The 25,762-nt window shown below is 43.4% G+C and overlaps 1 protein-coding gene across 1 annotated transcript in view; it reads left to right on the forward strand.

Annotated features, from left to right (window-relative positions):
• Positions 1–25,762, forward strand: part of cep72 (centrosomal protein 72) — a 144,845-nt gene that overhangs the window by 62,816 nt on the left and 56,267 nt on the right. Inside the window, exons 6-7 of the mRNA XM_080203009.1 lie at positions 17,181–17,275; positions 23,623–23,668. Coding sequence (XP_080059135.1) covers positions 17,181–17,275; positions 23,623–23,668 — 141 coding nt within the window. The remainder of the gene's footprint in view (positions 1–17,180; positions 17,276–23,622; positions 23,669–25,762) is intronic.

A 25,762-nucleotide genomic window follows, 5' to 3' on the forward strand; every position in this document is an offset into this window, starting at 1 on the left:
GGAGTGTGGCGACTTGGGAACTTTTACAGTAACTTAATTGCAGTGTTAATGTAAGCCTACTTGTGACACTAATAAGTAAACTGAGTACCAAAGCTTAACTTATGCGCACGATCGATTTTTGTTATCTGATCATTTCAAATTTGATTACCTCTATCTTGACTACCTTTTAAAATGTGAGTATATTTCCAATTGGCTGTAAAGTAAAGTTTATTTGTTCGTCACAATGTTGGCAAGTGCGAGGTGGTCCACTTTGGTAGGAATAATGGTAGGAAGGACTATTACTTACGTGGAGAAAAACTGCAGCAGGCAGCGGTGCAGAGGGACCTCGGGGTCCTTGTGCATGAGTCGTAAAAACCCAGCTTGCAGGTGCAGCAGGTGGTCAGGAAGGCGAATGGGATGCTGGCCTTCATAGCGAGGGGGATTGAATATAAAAGTAGGGAGGTCTTGCTGCGGCTGTATAGGGCATTGGTGAGGCCGCAGCTGGAGTACTGTGTGCAGTTTTGGGCGCCATACTTACGCAAGGATATTTTGGCCTTGGAGGGAGTGCAGAGGAGGTTTACTAGGCTGATGCCGGAGTTGAGGGGGTTGAGCTATGAGGAGAGGCTGAATAAACTAGGCTTGTACTCGTTAGAGTTTAGAAGAATGAGGGGAGATCTCATTGAGACGTATAAGATGATGAATGGGATGGATAGGATAGAGGTGGAGAGACTCTTCCCGCTCAGAAAGGGGGCACAGCCTCAAGATAAAGGGGGGGCGGTTTAGAACGGAGTTGAGGAAGAACTTCTTCACTCAAAGGGTGGTGAATCTCTGGAATTCTCTGCCTGTTGAAGCGGTGGAGGCTACCTCGCTAAATATTTTTAAGAAGAGGGTTGATAGGTTTTTGATGAGAGAGAGGATTAAGGGTTATGGGGAGAGGGCGGGAATGTGGAACTGAGCCATGACAGATCAGCCATGATGTTATTGAATGGCGGGGCAGGCTCGAAGGGCCAGATGGCCTACTCCTGCTCCTATTTCTTATGTTCTTATGTTCTTATGTCACAAGTAGGCTTACACTCCAATGAAGTTACTGTGAAAACCCCTAGTCGCCACAATCCGGTGCCTGTTCAGATACACAGAGAATTTAGCATGGCCAATGCATCTAACCAATACGTCTTCAGACTATGGGAGGAAACTGGAACACCCGAGGAAACGCATGCACCCATGAGGCTCTGTATTGCCAGCGGAATTTAGTTACATGGAGAAGGAAAAATTGGGAGGAAGGGGTTTATAATCGCCCCTACTATCCAACCAATGTGCACAAATCCTGGTGTGAGGCTTCAGCCTAAGACTAGTTTTACTTGAACGTTATTGCTGAGCAAATGTTATGTCTTATGACATTGTAGGTCTACATAACTGCAAAATATCATGCAAGGAAATAAATAATCTGAAAAATTCCACATTGGCACCCAAACTGGGATAAAAATTAGATGGGAGTTTAGAGTGGGAACAATTTGCCTTGTCAAATTACTTGCCCAGTTAATGCAAATGGTCATATAGGACCCTATTTTGCCATTTTCAGATCCAACTTTTAGACCTGTTATAAGGCACCCCCATGCGCACTCTGCCTGAAAAAATATCAGGGATTCTGAATCATGAGGACTTGTCTGTTGAGGTAGTATGGGCGGAGATTAGAAATAGGAGAGGAGAGGTCACCCTGTTGGGAGTCTTTTATAGACCTCCTAAAAGTTCTAGAGAAGTTGAGGAAAGGATTGCAGAGACGATCCTGGTTAGGAGTGAAAGTAATAGGGTAATTGTTATGGGGGACTTTAACTTTACTAATCTTGATTGGAATTGCTATAGCTCTAGCTCGTTAGAGGGGACAGTTTTTGTACAAAGCGTGCAGGAAGGTTTTTTGACTCAGTATGTTGATAGGCCAACTAGAGGTGAGGCTATATTGGATTTGGTGCTGGGAAATGAGTCAGACCAGGTGCTGGACTTGGAAGTTGGTGTGCATTTTGGTGATAGTGACCACAATTTGGTTACGTTCACCTTAGTGATGGAAAGGGATAGGCATGAACCTCAGGTCAGTAGTTTTAGCTGGGGGAAGGGTAATTATGAGGCTATTAGGAGAGAATTAGGAAGCATAGGTTGGACTAGGAGACTACAGGGACTGGGAACGTCCGAAATGTGGAGTTTTTTCAAGGAGCAGCTACTGCGAGTCCTTGATAGGTATGTCCCTGTCAGGCAAGGAGGAATTGGTAGAGCTAGGGAACCGTGATGCACTAAAAAAGTTGATTCGTTGGTTAAAAAGAAAAAGGAGGCTTATGTTCGGATGAGACTTGAGGGCTCAGGTAGTGCACTAGAAAGCTTTAGATTGGCTAGGAGGGAGTTGAAGAGTGAATTAAGAAGGGCAAAAAGAGGACATGAGAAGACTTTGGCTGATAGGATTAAGGAGAATCCTAAGGCGTTCTATAGGTATGTTAAGAACAGAAGGTTGGTTAGGGCAAGGTTAGGGCCAGTTACAGACAGCAGGGGGAAGTTGTGTGTGGAACCAGAAGAGATTGGTGAGGCATTGAACCAATATTTCTCTTCGGTGTTCACGCAGGGGGACATGAATGTAGCTGAGGAGAACACTGGGTTGCAGGGGTGTAAACGAGACAGTATTGCAGTTGATAAGGGGGATGTGCTGGACATTCTTGAGGGTTTGAAAATAGATAAGTCCCCTGGTCCGGACGGGATTTACCCTAGGATTCTCTGGGAGGCAAGAGAGGTGATTGCAGAGCCTCTGGCTCTGATCTTCAGGTCGTCGTTGGTCTCAGGTATAGTACCGGAAGATTGGAGGATAGCGAATGTTGTCCCATTGTTTAAGAAGGGGAACAGAGACTTCCCCGGGAATTATAGACCAGTGAGTCTTACTTCTGTTGTGGGCAAGGTTTTAGAAAAAATTATTAGGGATAGGATTTATAGTTATTTGGAGAGTAATGAATTGATTGGACATAGTCAGCATGGTTTTGTAGCGGGTAGGTCGTGCCTTACTAACCTTACTGAGTTTTTTGAGAAAGTGACCAAAGAGGTGGATGGGGGAAAGGCAGTTGACGTGGTATATATGGATTTTAGTAAGGCGTTTGATAAGGTTCACCATGGTAGGCTTCTGCAGAAAATGCGGATGTATGGGATTGAGGGTAATCTAGGAAATTGGATCAGGAATTGGCTAGCAGATAGGAGACAGAGGGTGGTGGTTGATGGTAAATATTCGTCATGGAGTTCAGTTACGAGTGGTGTGCCTCAGGGATCTGTTTTGGGGCCACTGCTGTTTGTAATTTTTATTAATGATCTGGATGAGGATATAGTTGGGTGGATTAGTAAATTTGCTGATGACACCAAAGTTGGAGGTGTGGTAGATTGTGAGGAAGGGTGTCGTAGTTTGCAGGGTGACTTAGACAGGTTGCAGAGCTGGGCCGAGAGGTGGCGGATGGAGTTTAATGCGGAGAAGTGTGAGGTAATTCACTTTGGTAGGAATAACAGATGTGTCGAGTATAGGGCTAACGGAAGGATTCTGAATAGTGTGGATGAACAGAGGGATCTAGGTGTATGTGTACATAGATCCCTGAAAGTAGGGTATCAAGTAGATAAGGTTGTTAAGAAGGCATACGGTGTCTTGGCGTTTATTGGTAGGGGGATTGAATTTAGGAGCCGCAGCATCATGATGCAACTGTACACAACTCTGGTGCGGCTGCACTTGGAGTATTGTGTGCAGTTCTGGTCCCCACATTATAGGAAGGATGTGGAGGCTTTGGAGAGGGTGCAGAGGAGGTTTACCAGGATATTGCTCTGGTCAGTGCCACCAATTACACGTGCGCAGTAAAAAAAAGATAGAAAAACACTCTCCAGCCACATCGCTCCTGGGCTGGATAATGTGTCCTCCTGGCTCCCACACTGTCCCACCCCCACAACATTAATAACCTCCTTATCCCATTCCACCCATCGGTACCCAGATTGATTTCACATAGAATGGCAGCAGACCCTCCTTCCCCCCCCCCCCCCCCCCCACCACACACACACACACACACACACACACACACACACCGATCGGCAGCAGATCTGCCCCCCCCCCCCTCACTGATCTAAGTGGAACCATGTGACCCCCCCCCCCCCCGATTTGACTCAAAGAGGCATCTTCATACACACATGCACACACCCAGCCTGAAGCAGAGAGCCACTAGAAGCTCAGCACTTACCTCTTTAGAAGTCGGAATGCCCAAATAGGACCATGTCTGATAGACACCGAATCTTGGCAGGCGAACACGGTGGTAAAGGGGGATGTGCCAGTAAGTTTCGGTGTGCAACCCATTAAATCATATTAAATGTGTACAAATCCATTTAAATTGACGTCATGCCTGTTTCGTGCACGGTCCCGACGGTGGCTATTTATGGCCCTTGATAAAGGGGGAATGGGTGTGGAGATGGACACGGATCACACTACTTGCCTCATGCCCGACTTTGCCAAGTTTTCACACCCAAAACTTGGTAAAGTACAACTTAGTAAAATTGGGCACGTAGTGTCCTGTGGCTTTGTGCTATGAAGCTATGGAAAATTCAGTTTACATAATACAGAGACAAAAATGAGATGAATGATTTATTACTATTTTCATAGAATTTAGATTACAGGAACAGACCATTCAGTATTTATGCTGTACTCGTAGGGGCCGCACGGTGACACAGTGCTTAACACTGCTGCCTGTCAGTGCCAGGGACCTAGGTTTGATTCTCAGCTTGGGTCATTGTGTGGTATCTGCACGTTCTCCTCCTGTCTGCGTGGGTTTCCTCCAGGTGCTCTGGTTTCCTCCCACAGTCCAAAAGACGTGCTGATTAGGTGCATGGCCATGCTAAATTCTCCCTTTTAGTGTACCTGTACAGGCGCTGGAGTGTGGCAACTAGGAGATTTTCACATTAACTTCATTACAGTATTACTTGTGACACTAATAAATAAACTTTAAAAACAAAATTTTTGCACTCTACTTACTTCATCCCAGCCAATCAACACATTCTTTTATTCCTTTTTCCCTCATAATCCCTGTTTCATCGGTGACTTTGTTCCCTCTGTAGTTTATTATTTCAGTGTACTCCAATGCACCCTCAATAAGCTATCGACCCTCCATAAGCTTAAGCTCGTCCAGTATTAGAACTTAGAACACTACAGCACAAACAGGCCCTTCAGCCCACAAATTGCGCCGATCGCATCCATACCTACCAAGCCATAGAACTATCTGTAACTCTCAATCCCATTAAATCCCATATATTCATTCAGAAGTCTTTTAAAAGACCCCAGTGAGTTCGCCTCTACCACCACCAACGGCAGCCGTTTCCACTCACTCACCACCTTCTGAGTGAAAAACGTACCCCTAACATCTCCCCTGTACTTGCTTCCCAGCACCTTAAACCGGTGTCCTTGTAGCGACCATTTCAGCCCTGGGAAATAGCCTCCGAGAATCCACCCTATCTATTCCTCTCAACATTTTATAAACCTCTATCAGGTCGCCTCTAAACCTTTGTCTCTCCAGGGAGAAGAGACCTAACTCCCTCAACCTATCTTCATAAGGCATGCCTCCCAATCCAGGCAACATCCTTGTAAATCTCCTCTGCACTCTCTCGATAGCTTCCACATCCTTCCTGTAGTGAGGCAACCAGAACTGCACACAGTACTCCAAGTGGGGTCTGACAAGGGTCTTATAAAGTTGCGGCATTACCTCCCGACTCCTAAACTCAGTCCCTCGATTAATGAAGGCCAGTACACCATACGCCTTCTTGACCACATCCTCCACCTGCGAGGCAGATTTGAGTGTCCTATGGACCCGGACCCCAAGATCCTTCTGCTCCTGAACACTGCTGAGACTCCTACCCTTAATGTTGTACTCCTTCATCCCATTGGTCCTGCCAAAATGGACGACTACACATTTATCCGCGTTGAAGTCCATCTGCCATTTCTCCACCCAGTCTTGCATCCTATCTATGTCACGCTGCAACTTCTGACTATCCACAACGCCACCAACCTTCGTATTGTCGGCGAACTTACTAACCCATCCCTCCACTTCCTCATCCAGGTCATTTATGAGAATGACAAACAGCAAGGGTCCTAGAACGGATCCCTGGGGCACTCCACTGGTGACCGACCTCCATGCAGAAAAAGACCCATCCGCAACCACACTCTGCCTCCTGCAGGCAAGCCAGTTCTGGATCCACAAGGCCAAAGCCCCTTGGATCCCATGCCCTCTCACCTTCTCAAGAAGTTTTGCATGGGGGGCCTTCTCAAACGCCTTGCTGAAGTCCATGTAAACCACATCCACCGCTCTTCCTTCGTCAATGTGTTCAGTCACATTTTCAAAGAACTCAACTAGGCTTGTAAGGCACGACCTGCCCTTGACAAAGCCGTGCTGACTATTTCTGATCATTCTAAACTTCTCGAAATGCTCATAAATCTTGTCCCTCAGAATCCTCTCCATCAATTTACCAACCACTGAGGTCAGACTCACCGGTCGGTAATTTCCCGGGCTATCCCTGTTCCCTTTCTTGAAAATAGGAACCACATCCACAATCCTCCAGAACTTCTCCCATCTCCATTGACGATTCAAAGATCATTGCCAGCGGCTCTGCAATCACTTCCCTCACCTCCCACAGTAACCTGGGGTACATCCCATCTGGTCCTGGCGAATAATCTATCTTGATAGAATTTAAAAGTTCTATTCTTTTAAAGTGGATTAGGATATAAGTAATAGAATATTACTTATATCCTAATTCACATCAAATCCCATTCTTTCGTCATCTCCATGCTCACCTATACATAAATTGGCACCCGAGCAAACAATGCCTCAATTCCAAAATTCTTCTCCTTTTTAAATCCTTCCTTAGAACATAGAACATTACAGTGCAGAACAGGCCCTTTGGCCCACGATGTTGCGCCAACCAGTTAAAAAACAATGATCCTCTAACCTAAACCAAACCCTTACCATCCATAAACCTATCCACGGATCTCTTAAACGCCCCCAAACTAGGCGCATTTATAACTGCAGCAGGCAGGGCATTCCAATCCCTCACCACCCTCTGGGTAAAGAACCTACCCCTGACATCCGTCCTATAACTACCACCCCTTAATTTAAAGCTATGCCCCCTCGTGCTAGCTTTCTCCATCCGAGGAAAAAGGCTATCACTGTCCACCCTATCTAAACCTCTAATCATCTTATATGTTTCAATAAGGTCCCCTCGTAGCTGCCTTCTTTAACGAAAACAACCTCAAATCCCTCAGTCTCTCCTCATAGGACCTCCCCTCCATACCAGGCAACATCCTGGTAAACCTCCTCTGCACCCTCTCCAAAGCCTCCACATCCTTCCTATAATGTGGGGACCAGAACTGCACACAATACTCCAAGTGCGGCCGCACCAGAGTTTTGTACAGTTGCAACATGACGCTGCGGCTCCTAAATTCAATCCCCCTGCCAATAAACGCCAAGATACCATATGCCTTCCTAACAGCCCTATCTACTTGATTCCCAACTTTCAGGGATCTATGTACACATACACCTAGATCCCTCTGTTCTTCCGCACTATTCAGAGTCCTACCGTTAGCCCTATACTCTACACATCTGTTATTCCTGCCAAAGTGAATTACCTCACACTTTTCCGCATTAAACTCCATCCTCCACCTCTCGGCCCAGCTCTGCAACTTGTCCAAGTCTCCCTGTAGACTAAGACACCCTTCCTCACTATCTACCACACCTCCGACTTTGGTGTCATCAGCAAATTTACTAATCCACCCAACTATACCCTCATCCAGATCATTTATAAAAATTACAAACAGCAGTGGCCCCAAAACAGATCCCTGAGGCACACCACTCGTAACTGAACTCCATGTCGAATACTTACCATCAACCACCACCCTCTGTCTCCTATCTGCCAGCCAATTCCTAATCCAATTTCCTAGATCACCCTCAATCCCATACATCTGCAATTTCTGCAGAAGTCTTCCATGGTGAGCCTTATCAAACGCCTTACTAAAGTCCATATATGCCACGTCAACTGCCTTACCCCCATCCACCTCTTTGGTCACTTTCTCAAAAAACTCAGTAAGGTTAGTAAGGCCCGACCTACCCTCCACAAAACCATGCTGACTATCTCTAATCAATTCATTACTCTCCAAATAACTATAAATCCTATCCCTAATAATTTTTTCTAAAACCTTGCCCACAACAGAAGTAAGACTCACCGGTCTATAATTCCCGGGGAAGTCTCTGTTCCCCTTCTTAAACAATGGGACAACATTCGCTAACCTCCAATCTTCTGCCACTATACTGGTGACCAACGACGACCTGAAGATCAGAGCCAGAGGCTCTGCAATCGCCTCCCTTGCCTCCCAGAGAATCCTAGGGTAAATCCCGTCCGGCCCAGGGGACTTATCTATTTTCAAACCCTCAAGAATATCTAGCACATCCTCCTTATCAACTGCAATACTGTCCAGTTTACAACCCTGTAACCCAGTGTTCTCCTCAGCTACATTTATGTCCCCCTGCGTGAACACCGAAGAGAAATATTGGTTCAATGCCTCTCCAATCTCTTCCGGTTCCACACATAAATTCCCACTGCTGTCTCTAACTGGCCCTAATCTTGCCCTAACCAACCTTTTGTTCTTAACATATCTATAGAACGCCTTAGGATTCTCCTTAATCCTATCAGCCAAAGTCTTCTCATGTCCTCTTTTTGCCCTTCTTAACTCTCTCTTTAACTCCCTCCTAGTCAATCTAAAGCTTTCTAGTGCACTACCTGAGCCCTCAAGTCTCATCAGGACATAAGCCTCCTTTTTCTTTTTAACCAGCGAATCAACTTTCCTAGTGCACCACGGTTCCCTAGCTCGACCAATTCCTCCTTGCCTGACGGGGACATACATATCAAGGACTCGCAGTAGCTGCTCCTTGAAAAAACTCCACATTTCGGACGTTCCGAGACCCTGTAGTCTCCTAGTCCAACCTATGCTTCCTAATTCTCTCCTAATAGCCTCATAATTACCCTTCCCCCAGCTAAAACTACTGACCCGAGGTTCATGCCTATCCCTTTCTATCACTAAGGGGAACGTAACCGAATTGTGGTCACTATCACCAAAATGCACCCCAACTTCCAAGTCTAGCACCTGGTCTGGCTCATTTCCCAGCACCAAATCCAATATAGCCTCACCTCTAGTTGGCCTATCAACATACTGAGTCAAAAAACCTTCCTGCACGCTTTGTACAAAAACTGACCCCTCCTTGGCCTTGCCCTTCCATTATCTCTGTAACCTCCACCAGCCTTACAATCCTCCGAGAGATCTGTGTTCCTCCAATTCTGGCCTTTTGTTTATCCCCAATTTTAGTCATTCCATTGTTGGTGATTGTACCTTGAGCTGCTGAGGTCCTAGCGTCTGGAATGTTCTCTCTGAACCCCTCTGCCTTTCTATCCTTCTGTCCTCCATTGCGATACTCCTTAAACACTATTTCATTGGCCAATACTTAGGTCATCTGCCCTAATATCTCCTAATGTGGTTCAGTGTAAAATTTTATTAGATAATGCTACTTTAACAGTGATACATAAATGTAAGTAAAATGGATCTGTGCTATTTGCACCCCCAATCCATGTGGTAGTCAGTTCTTCATTCTCACTACCCATCAACAGAAAAGAAAAGGCCATAACACCTGAAAACAAAGAGAAGCTTGATCTGTAGCAAATAGGTTGGCACAGTGGTTAGCATTGTTGCCTTACAGCGCCCAGGGACCTGGTTCGATCCCCAGCTCGGGTCACTGTCTGTACAGAGTTGTTCTCCCCATGTCTGCGTGGGTTTCCTCTGGGTGCTTCAGTTTTCTGTCACAATCCAAAAGACATGTTGGTTAGGTGCATTGGCCATGCTAAATTCTCCCTTAGTATACTTGTTCAGGCGCCGGACTGTGGCGACTAGGGGATTTTTCACGGTAACTTCATTGCAGTGTGAATGTAAAGCTACTGGCATTAATAAATAAATGTTTTTCAGAAAGGAAACTGTTCACCAACATGACAGTTTACCACTGGTTAGTTTTAGATTAAAGAACAACAGATTTCATTATAAACAGCCAAAAACTGTGGTTATGGGGATAAGAAACAGAGGTTGTGTCCAAATGAAGCATAAATGGCTTCATTAAAAACCTGAATGCAACATGAAGGGATAAAGAAAGATAAGCAAAGCCAACCCAGCAAATCAAAAAAAAGAAGAAAGACACTTAGGACAAGATGCAGGCATAGGTTGTAATCTGTGTTGACTCCAGAAGGTTGTAGAGTGCAGAATCAAAAGATAAGGTGATGTTCCTCCAGTTTGCATTGCGCTACAGTGGAACACTGTAGTAGACAAGCAGAAAGATCAGCAGGGAAGGAAACTGCAGAATTAAAATGACAAGCAAACAGAAGCTTGGGGTCATGCAGAGGTGTTCCACAAGGTGGTCACCCAGTCTGCATTTGACACCCCCTACATGTAGAGCAAATCACAATGTGAACAAGAAATACTGTACAGTCAATTGAAGGAAGTACAAGAAAATCGCTGCTTCTCTTGGATAGAAGTGTTAGGGACCTAGGATGGTGAGAAGGGAGGAGGTTAAAGGACAGGCGTCGCATCTCTTGGGTTGCACAGAAGGGTGCCGTGGGATGGGTATGTTAGTGGCGACTGAGATATGGCTTTGTGTGTTGCTGAGGGAACGGTCCCTTCAGAATGCTGGAATGAGTAGGGGAAGATGTGTTTAGTAGTCATTCTGTGTGACTTCTCTGACTGCGCAGCATTCTCTCGTACTGCGCTGCAGGAGTAACCGAGGTTATGTGCTCAAATCCTTGATTAGAGGTGAAAACTGTAACTTCCTAACTGGGAAAAGTGTTGTGAACTGGGTATGCTGACTTGAATTTTTTCACATTAGTATTTTAGTACACTATTAGTTTTAAGTCAGCAGGGCTCATTTGAAAGCAAACTTCTCTCCTCAATCAGAATCACAGATACAAGCCCCATTCTACAATTTGAGAACATACACAGTACAGTGCTGAGCGAAATCATTGTTGATTGTCCCAGCTTTTTGGATGGGACATTAAAGCAAGGCCTCTGTCCGTCTGTTCAGGTGGGCAGATTAAAGGGGCCATGGCTCTGTTCAAAGTGATAGGATGCTCTGCCAGTGTTGTGGTAATTCTTCAACCAGTACCATTGAAAATAACTCGTCATTATCTCATGAGGAGATATTGCAGTGTTCAAATTGGCTGCATGTTTGCAGAAAAGACAGCAGCAACTGCTAAACCAATTTGTTGTGTTTTTGCAGATGTGGTGCTAGGAAGTAGTGGGGTTGAAAACAACAGAGTTTTATTTACAATGTGTACGGTCTCTTACATGACTGCTTCTTTTCTCCCTTCCTGTGCCAGGACTTAGGAATTTGATTTATTATTGTCACATGTATTAACATACAGTGAAAAGTATTGTTTCTTGTGCGCTATATTGGCAAAGCATACCGTTCATAGAGAAGGAAACGAGAGAATGCAGAATGTGGTGATACAGTCATAGCTCGGGTGCAGAGAAAGGTCAACTTAATGCAAGGTAAGTCCATTCAAAAGTCTGACAGCAGCAGGAAAGAAGCTGTCCTTGAGTTGGTTGGCATGTGACCTCAGAATTTTGTATCCTTTTCCCGATGGAAAAAGGTGGAAAAGAGAATGTCCGGGGCGTGTGGGCTCCTTAATTATGCTGGCTGCTTTGCCAAGGCAGCAGGAAATGTAGACAGAGTCAGTGGACTTCAGGCTGGTTTGCATGACGGATAGGGCTACATTCACAACCTTTCGTAGTTCCTTGCAGTCTTGGGCAGAGCAGGAGCTATACCAAGCTGTGGTACAACCAGAAAGAATGCTTTTTATGGTGCATCTGTAAAAGTTGGTGAGAGTTGTAGCTGATGTGCCAAATTTCCTTTAGTCCTCTGAGAAAGTAGAGGCGTTGGTGGGCATTCTTAACTATAATATTGGCATGGGAGGGACCAAGACAGGTTATTGGTGATCTGGTCACCTAAAAACTTCAAGCTCTCGACCCTTTCTGCTTTGTCCCCGTCGATGTAGACAGGTGCATGTTCTTCTTTACGCTTCCTGAAGTCGCTTTGAGTGAATATGTTAATACAACAAAGCTTCACTAGAGCTCATAAGAATTAGTGTAACTCCATGACTAAATTCATTGGCTGTGAAGACATTTTAGGATGTTGTGAGAAATTGAGAAGGTCTGTGTAAACACAAGTTCATCTCTTTTAACCAAGCTGTATTTAAAAGAACCAAAGGAGATGGACAAACAAAATGTGGAAGAGAATAAACCTCATCTTAAACCTCTACTTGTATTGATTTTAAAGTATCTCATCATTCTCAGCCTTTTGGCTAAGATCAAGTGTAGTATCGACATGCTGTGCTTGGTTGAAGTCATTAGGTTACACCTTAGCTTCATTTGAAACAACTTTTAAAAGTGGCATCTTGGCCTTTTTGGCTAAGATGCAAATGAGATCAAGCCTTAGTGGGGGAGCTATGCCTACTCCAGTCAGCTTGGATTGTGTAGATCAAGCCCAATACAGGAGGTGAGAGTCCTGTCTTGTCAACTTGTTGAGACTCTGAATTGGACTTGATTTGATTGAATTGGAATAAAATGAAAAAAAAACTTATAGTTCTTGGTGACAACTGTTGTTTTTTTACTAAATCATAACAGGATGAGAGTTTTCCCCATGTCAGTTGGTTTCGTTATTTTCTGTTCGAACATCCTTCTCTATCGGTTGTTATTGATTTCACAGAGCTGAACGAACACTAGCATTTCTGGTAGAGGTGTGGCTCAGAATATTGCTCACAAGAACCAGAATTCTACACCACTGCATTGTCTTGGAGAGAGATCCCTAGAGTATATAACATTTCTTGGTTGCTGAACTTTGTGTTAAATTTTTGAATTGGTACAGAATATTGAGGTACAGTTGGCAGGATCTCTGCTAGCCTGGTACTCTGGTTAAGAATTTTAGTTAAGGCTGAAATCCCCGGACCCAAGGAGGAGTATGGAATACTTTGCCTCATTAGATTTGTTCATTTTTAGCCATCTGTTCATTTTTGTTGTTGTGCATGAATTAATTTTCTCCAAGATGATCATCTTGTTTCCTTAGGATAAGTGATGCTGTCCTTTGAAGGTTAGCAGAGATGTATTTGGGTATAAAACAGAAACCGTTGGAAAAGCTCAGCAGGTCTGGCAGCATGTGTGGAGAGAGAAGCAACGTTAACGTTTTGAGTCCGTTTGACTCTTCAGAGCCAACATGCTCTGAAAAAGAACCATAGAATCCTGGAAATCCTACAGTGCAGAAGGAGACCGTTCAGCCCATTAAGTCGGCACCAATCACAATCCCTCCCATACCTTATTCCTGTAACCCCTCATATTTACCCTACTAATCCCCCTGACACGAAGGTAAATTTTAGCATGGCCAATCAACCTAACCGGCACATTTTTGGACCTTGGGAGAAAACTGGAGCACCCGGAGGAAACCCATGCAGACATGGGAGAACATGCAAACTCCACACAGATAGTGAACCAAGCCAGGAATTGAGCCCGGATCCCCGGTGCTGTGAGACAGCAGTGTTAATCACTGTGCCACTGTGCTGCCCCAATATTTTAGTTATTACAGGAGATCACCTATCCAAAAGGTTTGCGATTGTGTTATAACAGATGTGGTCGGTATATGCTGGTGCTTGTCAGAGACCTTGAATTGGTAACAGTACTTCAAAGAACATCTATTACAGTAAAACTGGGACATCAGTGCACACCCAATGCTATATGGCTACACATGCAAACCGATCTTAAAATGCTTATGGCCTCTGTACTGTAAACAGACCGGCGCATTCCAATCTGGAAAGTTATATGATCAAACAATAGTTAACCTCTTGAATGACCTTGAGCTGCATTTATTTACAGCAATTACACCCCTCACTTCCTGGAATTAAGTAGAAAAACGAGCTTCAGCACAACTGGAGCTTGGCAGTGGAGCAATTACATTGTGCGTGGAAAGGTCTAACACGCCTGCCATTTAGAAGGCAGCACATCACCCTGTTTGCAGTGAGCAGAGTTAGCTACAGAACAAAGAAAACTTTTAATAGTGACCAAAGCCTATATTCTACAACTGTCACTTAAATATGGCTATAATCATGGAGTTTGCAAATCTCACTAATTCTAGTACAAATACAGCTTGATTACTTCTTTCAGTCTAAATCACTAACATGGACAATATGTTGCACATTTCAATGTGTCTTCTGCCTCACTTGAGCAAAGCAGTAGTAAATCAGCAGTCTTAAGTTTGTGAGGTGTTCATTTTTCACTATTAGTGAATAGCAGTATAATTATTGAGCCTTTTCTGCAAATGCGAGCTTTTGTGGTTGTTGGCTGTTTTCATTTTTATTTTGCAAGCATGTTTTTAATGTTGTTGCCCCAGTTTGAATGTTTGCCAGCACTTGTTCCTCTGTTTATGGCAAAATTTAATAATGTTCTTTGAAGTACTGTAACCAATTTAAGGTCTCTGACAAAATTTCCATAATGTGGAGATGCTGGTATTGGGCTGCGGTAAACACGGTAAGAAGTCTTACAACACCAGATTAAAGTCCCAACAGGTTAATTTGGTAGCAAAAGCCAATAACCAATAGGAGAGAACGTTAAGCACAGATTAAAGAAGTATGTATTGTCTCCAGTACACGTCTCTTTAACCTGTGCTTAACGCTCTCTCCATCACGTTGTCTGTACCTTTTAAGATTTGATTACCTGTAAAGACTCACATTCCGACCATTATTTTGGAAATTGAGTTTGTGTCTTTATATGCCCTGTTTGTGAACAGAACTTCCACTTACCTGACAAAGGAGCAGCGCTCCAAAAGCTAGTGGCTTTTGCTACCAAATAAACCTGTTGGACTTTAACCTGGTGTTGTGAGACTTCTTACAAAATTTCCATAAGCAGCCCTATAAACCCCAACCTCCCCAGTCTTCGTGAACATGTAAAAGGAAACATGTTAAAGTTGATATTTAATGGCTGAACACTAGTGGCTACACAATAGCCCACATAATATACCAGGTTATCTTCCGCTTCTCATTGCAGAATGTAGAAACATCAGGCCAAAACAGTTAGGGTGAAATCACTTGGGTTGGATTTATTTACCTGTGAAATAATCATAAGTAATTGCAGCACAATTATTTATGTCCCAATACAATCTGTTCACAATTCTTCAGAACAACAATTTACACTCGTAAGCTGGAATTTTCCAGTCCCGCTGTGGCGTGTTCCTTCATGGGAGATGGGGTGGGTTGGCCAAATGTTGACTTACTACTGATGGAACTGGATGATCTTGGCAGTGGATGGGACTGGAAATTCTGACCTGTAGAGTACTTTTACATAGAAAAACATTGCACGGCACTTCACAGAAGTGTAATCAGACAAGGTTTGAAGCCCAGATATCTAAGCTGGGGAAAAGTTAAGCTTTAAAGAGTGTTTTAAAGAAGAAAGGGAGAGTTGAAGAGGTTTAAAGTTCAGAGTTTATTTATTAATGTCACAAGTAGGCTTACATTAACACTGCAAAGCAGTTACTGTGAAAATCCCCAAGACATCACACTTTGACGCCTGTTCAGGTACACCAAAGGAGAATTTAGTATGGCCAGTGCACCTAACCAGCACGTCTTTCAGGCTATGGGAGGAAACCGGAGCACCAGGAGAAAACACATGCAGACTCTGCACAGACAGTGACCTAAGGCCAGAATTGAACCCAGGCCCCTGGCGCTGTGAGGCAGCAGTGCTAACCACTGTGCCATCATGATGCCCTTAGGGTGATAATTCCAGATATTAAAGCATGACGAGCAGCAAGAAGGCATAGTCCATTTCAAAATCTGGTGGTGTATGTAAACAACCTGAGTTGCATTTCTCTAGGGCAATTTGGATGCACTTCACTAGAACTGAAGTTGGCTGCTGCATTTCTGACGAGACTTTGAAAGTACCTCATTTGCTGTGAAGTATTTTAGAACTTTCTTTTAATGGCCTGTGGGCAATGTTTTTATAACATATATCTAAATAAGTTTTATAGTCAGGTAAGTGTTTTTTCAGTTATTTTAGTGGGTGGTTTATCATGCAGATGCACCGCTGTAGTTTTAAGAAAAGCAAGAACGAGTGGAGCAAGTCATCCTGCCAGGTGCAATTTATGCTTCTGATCTTGTAGCTTACCAATAGCAGTCTACTTAGAGATGTTTCTGACTGAAGAGTTGGCCTGCAAATAATAAACACATCAGTGAATAAATGGCCACAAATGCATAAGATTCCCTTCATGTGGTGATATCATTAGCACATTGGAAATCATTTCCCTAGATCAGGGTGAGTGATGTTAGCACTATTAAAAGGTTCAAAAGACTCAAACTGATAGCAGGAATTCTTGTATCATAGAATCCCTATATTGCAGAAGGGGGTCATTTGGCCCATCAAGCCTGCACTGGCAATGATCCCACCTAGGCCCTATCCCCATAACCCCATGTATTTACCCTGCTGATCCTCCTGACACTAAGGAGCAATTTGGTTTTGCCAATCAATATAACCTGCACACCTTTGGATTGTGGGGGGGGAACTGGAGCACCCAGTGGGAACCCATGCGGACATGGGGAAAACGTGCAGACTCCACACAGACAGTGACCGAAGGCTGGATTTGAACCCGGGTCCCTGGTGCTGTGAGGCAACAGTGCTGACTATTGTGCCACTATGCAGTTTGTTTTCAGGTGCTATTATTTCCCCAAAACAACCAGCCTTTATGTGTACAGAAATATTTTGTGTTCCGATTTCAAGTTCTAGCATTAACCATCATGCTGTTCTTCAATCATTTGTTCTCTGTTTAAACTACCTTTAAAGGGTATTTGATTCTGTCCTTTTGTGGAATTTGCATGAATTCTGTGGAGCAGCTCTGTACTTAACTGAAAAGTATGAGTCGCGTGAACTGGAATTGAGTATTTATCTTTCTATATATTGCTGGCGTAATAATTGTGGTTTCCCATTCTCTTTCATATTCCCCCCTCCCATCCTCACCTGCCATTCCACCCCATCCTCCCTCTCTCTCTTTCTCTTTCTCTCCCCTCCACCCCCCGCCTCCCCTCACGACCACTACTCTTTTAAGGTATTCGGGAGATTGATGATGCTGCAGTAAACCAGGAACCTGCAACAAGAATCACCTCACAGCCGACCAGGTCCCTGACTGTCAACATTCCTAAGGTTTCAAGACTGATCCTTACTATTGACAATAAGTGAAGTGTACTGTTACAGTGCATAACCGATTATCAAATTACTGTAACATTCAGAGTCCTGTTTGAGGCAATAAGAACATTTCACAAGGGGCTTTTTTTGGCAAGACAACTTTCTTGTCTATCCTCTCCAAATTTGCTAATTAGACTGAAGGTACACATTGTGAAATTGGCTCCAGGTTAACCAAAAAAATGAACCATTTGTGCTCTCTGCTCTGCATTGTCTCTTGTTAACTCTCCTGCTCATATTGTAAAACCATGTACTTTAACCCACGCCTTTCTGACAACACCAAGAAATTGCAGGTACTTTTTGCTAGTTACTATGCTTTTATTCACATGCAATTATATACATATGCATAGTATAATGTGTATAAATAAAAACACCTCCAATTATTATCTATATTTTTCCCATTGCTCCTCCATAAGGGCGACATGGTGGCACAGTGGTTAGCACTACTGCCTCACAGCACCAGGGACCCGGATTCGATTTTGAAGGTGTGCAGTTTGGGTAGATTGGCCATGCTAAATTCTCCCTGAGTGTACCCGAACAGGTGCTGGAGTGTGGCTACTGGGGGATTTTCACAGTAACTTCATCGCAGTGTGAAAGTAAGCCTTACTTGATCCTGGACCGGTAGACGGGCGCCGCAACAGCTCAGTGACTAGCACTGCTGGCTGTGCAGACACATGGATTTGGGCCTGTGTCTGTGGGAGTTTGCGCATTCTCCCTGTGGTTGCGTGGGTTTCCTCCGGGCGCTCCGGTTTCCTCCCACACCCCAAAGATGTGCTCTTAGGCTAATCGGTTTTTACCAAATTGACACTATTTCTTCCCTGAATCTGACTGAGTAGGGTCCCACTCGTAGACATGCAGGGTAGAACAGGTGTAGGGTGATGCGGCGGCGCGGGCTCGTTGGGCCGAAGGGCCTGTTTCCCGTGCTGGGTTGTTCTTTGTTCTTTGTACTTGTGACCAGTAAATAAACTAACTAAAGTTACTTGCTACTAAAGAACAACTTAGACTTTGAATTAATATTAAAAACATTTCATATGTTTTATTTTTGCTTGCCTTTCCCTGCTCTTTCCGTATAATTACTCCACTTAAACCTTTAATGCTATCATATTTAGAAGTACCACAAATAGAGTAACCTAAATTACCTTTTTTAAAAGCAAAATACAATTGAATTGCTCTGATCATTCTGGAGTGATAAAGCACCTTTAACATAATGTAATATCCCAAAGTGCTTCATTGGAGCATTTAAAACTAAGCATGACCCGAACCACATGAGGCGATATTAAATCAGATGACCAAAAGCTTTATCAAAGAGGCAGATTTTAAAGAGTGCCTTAAAGGAGGAAGGCAGATTGGTGTAGGGAGAACTTTCACAGCACCAGGGACCCAGATTCGATTTCCAGCTTGGGTCACTGTTTGTGTGAAGTTTGCACATTCTCCCCATGTCTGCGTGGGTTTCCTCCCACAGTCCAAAGATGTGTGGGTTACATTCCAAAACGTGGGTTTAAGCAACTCGAGACACAATTGTCAGTGGTGGGGCAATTAAAATCGGGCATGCAGAAGAAGCCAGGATTGGAAGGTGCCGATATCCTTGAAGGTTGTGGGGCCAAGATGAATAGGGAGTGCTGAGGCCAGGATAATAGATTTTAAAATCGAAATGTTGCTTGCCTATGACCCAGTGTAGGTCAGCGAGACAGATGTCACGGCAGTGGGACATGCTACGAGTTGAGACAAGGGCAGCAGAGTTCTAGACGAGCTCAAGTTTACAGAGGGTAGACTGTGGGAGACCAATTAGCAGTTTATTGGAATAGTTGAGTCCGGAAGTAACAAAGGCATGAACGGAGGCAATAGATTAGCTGAGAGAGAGGTGAAATCAGGCAATGATATGAAGGAGGGAATAGGCAGTCTTGGACATGGCACAAATATAAGGATGCAAGTTAATCTCAGGATCAAATGTGATGACAAGGTTGCATGCAGACTAGCTTAATCTCAGACTGTTGCCGTAGTTAAGAATGGAGACGGTTGTTAAGGAACAGATTTTGGAGAGGGGACCAAAAACAATGGCTTCAGTCTTTATTTCATTAGAGGAAATTTATGATTGTCAAGTACTGGATATCCAATCATTTAGCAACAGTGGAGGAGTCGCATAAGGTGGTGGTGAGCTGGATGTCGTCAGTGTACAGGTTAAAACTAAACGCTGTACCTTCAGATGATGTTTGCATGAGGATGGAAAAAAAAGATGGGGCTAAGAAGAGATCCTTGTAGGAGACCAGAGGTAATTAATAGTGCAGGAGCAGGAAAGAAATGGGTCGTGGTTCGATTACATGGATATAATAGGAAGGGATGTGGTTAGTTAAATAGGAGTGGAACCAGGTGAGAACAGTCCCAGCCAATGGAGAGGTATTGCAGGAGGATGAAGTCATCCTTGTCAAAAGCTACAAACAGGTTGTGAAGAAGGTGGGAGGAAAGTTTGCTTTTGTCGCAGTCACGTAAGATGTAATTTGTGATTTTGTTAAGAACTTTTGATACAGTGGCAGGCCAGTAACCTGATTGAAGAGATTGAAACATAGAGTTCCAGGAAATATGGTAACCAATTTGGAAGGGGGCAATGTGCTGAAGGACTTTGGAGATTGAAAATAGGATGGGATGGTAGTTTACAAAGTTCTTTTTAGGAGAAGGGTGCTCATTGCAGATTTGAAGGAGAGAGTGACAGTGCCTGAAGAGAGGAAATCATTTACAGTATCAGCGAACACGCAGGCCAAGAGAAGAGATTGAATGATCAGGTTTAATGGTAATATGATTGCGGGAACAGGAACACTATTTGCAGAGAGAGCACTGACAAAGATATTAAAAAGTCTCCCAACTCCAGGTTAAAGTCCAAAAGGTTTATTTGGAATTACAAGTTTTTGAAGTGCTGCTCCTTTATCAGGTGACTCACCTGAGGAAAGAGCAATGCTCCGAAAGCTTGTGATTCCAAATAAACCTGTTGGAGTTTTACCTGGTGTTGTGAGTCTTCTTACTGTGCCCACCCCAGCCCAAAGCCGGCATCGCCACATGAAAGATATTAAAGATATTTATCCCAGTTCTTGGTTGGAAAGTGGCTGTTTTGCATCTGAGAATGACTTGATGTGGGTAGTCATTGGGGAATAATGGGGTGGAACTTTACAGCCCCTCTCATCGGCAAGATTTTCCGGTCTCAACAAAGTCAATGGATTTTCAAACAGCTTACCATATTTTCTATCCCCTTCCCCACCGCGATGGGGCCATGGTGTTTTGATTGAGGTTGTTAAAGAATTGTTCTTTCGCTTGATATGTGAAAATTACTGTGTTGAGATTTAGACTGTTCCAGATATCTTTACAAAACAGTGCTGGAGATACTCATTCACACATGTCCTTTCTTACAATTATCTTTCAATTCCTGTTCTGCTTTTCATGTACTGGCCAGGGGTTGCAGTAGTACTTGTTCAAGTGGCCATTTTTTAGGCTACAAGACCATGACAAGTGTCTGGGCAATCTAGACCACATACTACACCAATGTCCATTTACAGCTAGAATCATTACAAAGTGACCAAGAACAGGAATCTTGACTATCCTCCCTGTTCCCCATTTTCTCTCCTTAAACCAGGCTAACTATAGTGACTGATAGAATGTAGCTCAGCACAGCCAAGAAACAACCTTTGACGCTTCCTCTATTAATACTCTGCCAACAGAGAGTAAATTATTACCTCTTAAAGATGCATTGCACAAGTCAGAATTATTTGTTCGTGAGGTAATTGTCTTGACACCATAAAAATTAGGCATCCTAATGATTTCTGTGAACAACAATAAATGCTCTGTTCCAAATACAGAAGCTCACTCTCACTTGAGCTAGAGGTATTGCTGGAAAAATATATCCCATGCCATTGCCTTGAAAAGTCAGGGTCAAACTGCTTAGTTTAAATTTCAAATAGTGCTTGGTGGTTAACTATTAATCACCTGGTGCATTCTCCATGGCAACATCTTCAATCAGAGTCTATTTGCCAACCAATCAGTGAATCAGCACTTTCTCCTATTACAGTATAAATTGTTGTTTTCCCCTTGTAATCTTGTGGAGTGTCCTGATGAGTGCAAGAGAAAAAGCTTCAACATGTCTCCTTTTCTCAGCAATACTTAAGTTATGTGTTACTAAGTGACTGCTTGTGTTTTTAAGCCCCACGTTTTTTTTTCCATTCATTCGTTGGATGTCAATAACAAGACCAGCATCCCTTGAGGAGGTGGTGGTGAAACACATTTTTGAATACACTGAGTGGTTTGATAGGCTATTTAAGTGAACAATTTAGAATCAACCATATTGTTGTGGGTCTGAAGTCACCTGGTTCACACCATGTAAGGTGTGATTGCCTTTCCTAAAGGACATTAGTGAACAAGTGAAGTTTTTCTGACAATCCTGCAGTTGCTTGGTCACCGTTATTGACACTACTTTTTAGTCCAGATTTTATTTAACTAACTGAAGTTAAGTTCCCCATCTCCTGTGGTGAGCTTTGAACTCACATCCCCTGATCATTAGTCTCGGCCTCTGGATTAATATTCCACTAACTAATGTAACCACTGCTCTACCTCAGACTTTAGCGTGTAATTCATCTTGACATACGAGTGCAGCACTGTAGGAATGAGACATTAAACTGAGGTAGTATTCCCTTTCAGGCCAAATAAAAGATTCAGTGGCATTTTAAAGAAGTGGCGGGGGTTCTTTCTGGAATACTGGCCAACATTTATCACTTCTCCAAATCCACAAATGCACTTCTCATTTACGTAAGAAAATATGAGGTGACACAATGGTTAGCACTGCTGTCTCACAGCACCAGGGACTTGGGTTCAATTCCAGACTTGAGTGATTGTGTGGAGTTTGTATATTCTCCCTGCCTGTGTGGGTTTCCACCGGGTGCTCTGGTTTCCTTCCACACTCCAAAGATGTGCCAGTTAGGGATATTAGCTGGGTAATTACATGGGGTTATGGGGATAGGGCCTGTGTGAGATGCTCTGTCAGAGTTGGTGTAGACTCAGTGGGCCGAATGGCCTCCTTTTGCACTGTAGGGATTCTCTGATTCCATGAATAGCAATAGGAGTAGACCATAGGGCTCCTAAAGCCTGCATCGCAATGTATCTCATTACTGCTTGTGAGACCTTGCTGTGTGTAGATCTTTATAATTTGGATGTCCTGAGGTTGTGGAAGGAGCTATATGAATACAAATCTTTTTCTCCTCTTTTATGACATTGAGGCTTACCCTGCCCTTGTCCATTATCCCCACACACAAATCTTTTGAGCAGGAGGCACTGCCAAGTACTATGAGCATGCAACCAGGCCAAATTAGAATTCAGCATTCCGAGCAAATGTGCGCATTCACTTCAGAATGTCATTGACTATGTTAGTTGGCATTTTAAAAACAGTGCAAAGGACAAAGGAACTTTTCCCCTTTAAGGACATATGGTGTCAAAATTCACTCAATTATAAACAACAGCTTTTACATTCTGTTGTATTGTCATGGAGTCAATGAAATGCCTTAACAAAGCAAAGAGAACTGTTCTTATTTGATATTATAACATTTTTATGGTGGTTAAGGAAAACTATCATATAGAGGTCAAATTCTTTCCTCCTATCACCCTCATTGCCTAACCATGTGATGACCTACACCTCCTTGTGCGTGATTAGAAATGCCCTTCTACTTTGGGTTCAGTAGTTCACCACAAGATGAGGGCAGTTAGAAATGGGCAATAAATGCGGGTCTAGCTCGTGACGCCCACATCCTATAAGTTAATTTTTTAAAAAAATAATGTACCGCTGCCCCGGAATGCACCTTGTCTTTCTCCCCCAACCGGCGGTAGGTAGGTGTGATTGCAGATCTTCCAATAGCAAATTCCACAGCTGAGAACGATGCAATTATTTAATTATAATTTTTTTTTAACTGTATTTACTTCAATTGAAATTTTCAACCATTTGCCAAGCTTTCTTAAAACTATGTGCATGCATCACTCTGTTTACGTGTCTTTGAAGTGTCACCTTTGGAATGCAACAAGTCATGGATGTGAGGTTAGATTGTCATGTCAGATTATTATTCTGCTATCTTGCAAGATGGCAAAGGCAGCATGACATTTGCAAGATTTTTCTGAGACACTTGCTCTGAAAATTAGTTTTCCTTAAAGAATATAGTACACCAAAGTGTAATGTAGCCTGTCAAGAAGTCTAGATTCTGTCCTGGAATGCCCTTTTCTGATTTCTTGTGAAGTTATTGATTTTATGTTAATTTTTTTTTTGTTTGCTTCTTAATTCCACTTAGGCTAATATGAATTTGCAAAGGAAAGGTTCTGCACCATTCACTGAAGGTAATTGATCTCTTTTAAAATATGATTCATTAAATACTGTTAAACATTCCTTAGATTTGAAGCTCGCAATGAATTGAGCTAACTTTTTCGTCATTCTTATAACCACTAAACCGAGAATTTGTTTCTAACTAAAGTGATGCTGAACATTTCTTCCTGATCAGCTGTCTGTTCAAAGCCCACTCCCCACCGTTCCCGTCCTTGACTCCAAGCGTGTAGAACTGATAAATTGAAAATTAAGGTCCTCAATATGTTTATTTCTGTCATGATCTCCATTTTCTCTCTCCTACCCTTCACCGCCTCCTCAGTATCCTACACATTCTACCTCAAGCCCAGTATTATTCAGAAGTTTTTCTTCCTTCTTTTCTCTTTCCTATGTCTTTCTCAGCACCTATCTTGAATGAGTCCTACTTTTTGTTCCCTTGTTCCTGTCCTCAGCCAATTTACAACCCAGCTTCCTCTCCTAACTCTTTCATACTTGGCTTCCTTTGTTCAGGCATCGTCCTTCCTGCTTTAAAAATCGGCATCATCACCCCTTTCCTCAACAATGAAACTTAGACTGATCTGATTAACCTTTCCTAGTGTTTTCTTTATTCATCATGGGATTGGGATGTTGTTAGCAAGGCCAACATTGAAAATATTCTTTGAGAAAGTGACGGCGAGCCATCTTTTTGAACCACTGCAGTCTATGTGTTGTAAGTACGTTACAGTGCTGTTATGGAAGCAGTTCCAGGGTTTTGACCCAGTGACGATGAAGAAGCAACAGCATATTTCTAAGGTAGGATGGCATGTGCCTTGAAGGGAAATTTGCAGCTTCAAGGATTAAAAAGACTTTGTGGCTCTTAAAATTTGATCAGAGCTCGCAACCGCAGAATCTCATCTTTGTGGTGTGTGTGTGTGCGTGCGCGCAGGGCGGAAGGCGGTAGGGGTTGGGTGGTTGTGACCCACAGTTTGCGAAACTCTATGTAGATAGTTGCAGCAGTGCATACTATGCCAATAGTAGAGGGAGCAAATGTTTACAATGGGATGCCAATGAGAGTCGCTACAGTGCAGAAGGAGGCCATTTGACCCATTGAGTCTGAGCCCCCCACTGCCCTCGCATACCTCCATACAGTTACCCTGCTAATCCCCCTAACCTACACAAGTTGGGATACTAAGGGGCAAATTTGGCACGGCCAATCCACGTAACTGCACATTTTTGGATTGTGGGAGGAAACTTGGAAACCCACAGGAAACACGTGCACTCATGGGAAGAATGTGCAAAGTCCACACAGACAGTGACCTGAGCTGGATTCCTGGTGCTATGAGGCAGCACTGTGCCACTATATGTAAGCACTTAATAAACGGTTGTTGTGTTGGGATTATTGTCAGCAGAATACAATGACCCAGATTTGGTAGTTTTAATAATGGCAAAATTGTCAGCATTCACTGTCACTGCCCTGTGAAACTGCCAGATGTCTGCACATGTACAGTTAAATATGGAAACCCAGACTTTGCGATCACTTATTTCAGGCTATTTCACTGTGGTCTCTGCAGACCGCAGTCTTTAGAAATCACTAATATGATGAGATCTTTCCCCTTTACAGTGCAAGAGATATTTGAGCTTATAATGAGCATGCCCCAAACTTTATTCGGCTCTCAGTAAAATTCATGAGAAATAAAGGAACAGCCCCTTGAACCTGACCAGCCAATCTGTGCAATCATGGCTGATCTGCCTCAACTCCACTTTCCTCATGCTCCCCATTTCCCTTGATTTCCTGAGAGTTTTTCTTTGCCCTTGTATATACTCAATGATGGAGCACCCATAACATGCTCGTGCAGACAATTCCAATTCCCCGTCTGAATGAAGAAGTTTCTCTTCATCTCCTAAATATTCACCCCCTTACCCTGAGTCTGATGTGGCCCCATGTCCTATTCATCCAAACTAAGGGAAACAACCTCTGTGTCTAACCTAGCAAGCCCCTTGAGAATCCTGTACGAGATCACCTCTCACTCTTCTAAACTCCAGCAAGCATAAGTCAAATTTGCTCAGCCTTTCATCCTGGGACAATTCTTTCATTTCAGGAAGCTTTGCTGTACCACCTCCAATGCATGCTT

Source organism: Carcharhinus amblyrhynchos, chromosome 2 (assembly GCF_965287045.1).
Source record: "Carcharhinus amblyrhynchos chromosome 2, sCarAmb.v2.hapA, whole genome shotgun sequence".
Classification (NCBI taxonomy): domain Eukaryota; kingdom Metazoa; phylum Chordata; class Chondrichthyes; order Carcharhiniformes; family Carcharhinidae; genus Carcharhinus; species Carcharhinus amblyrhynchos.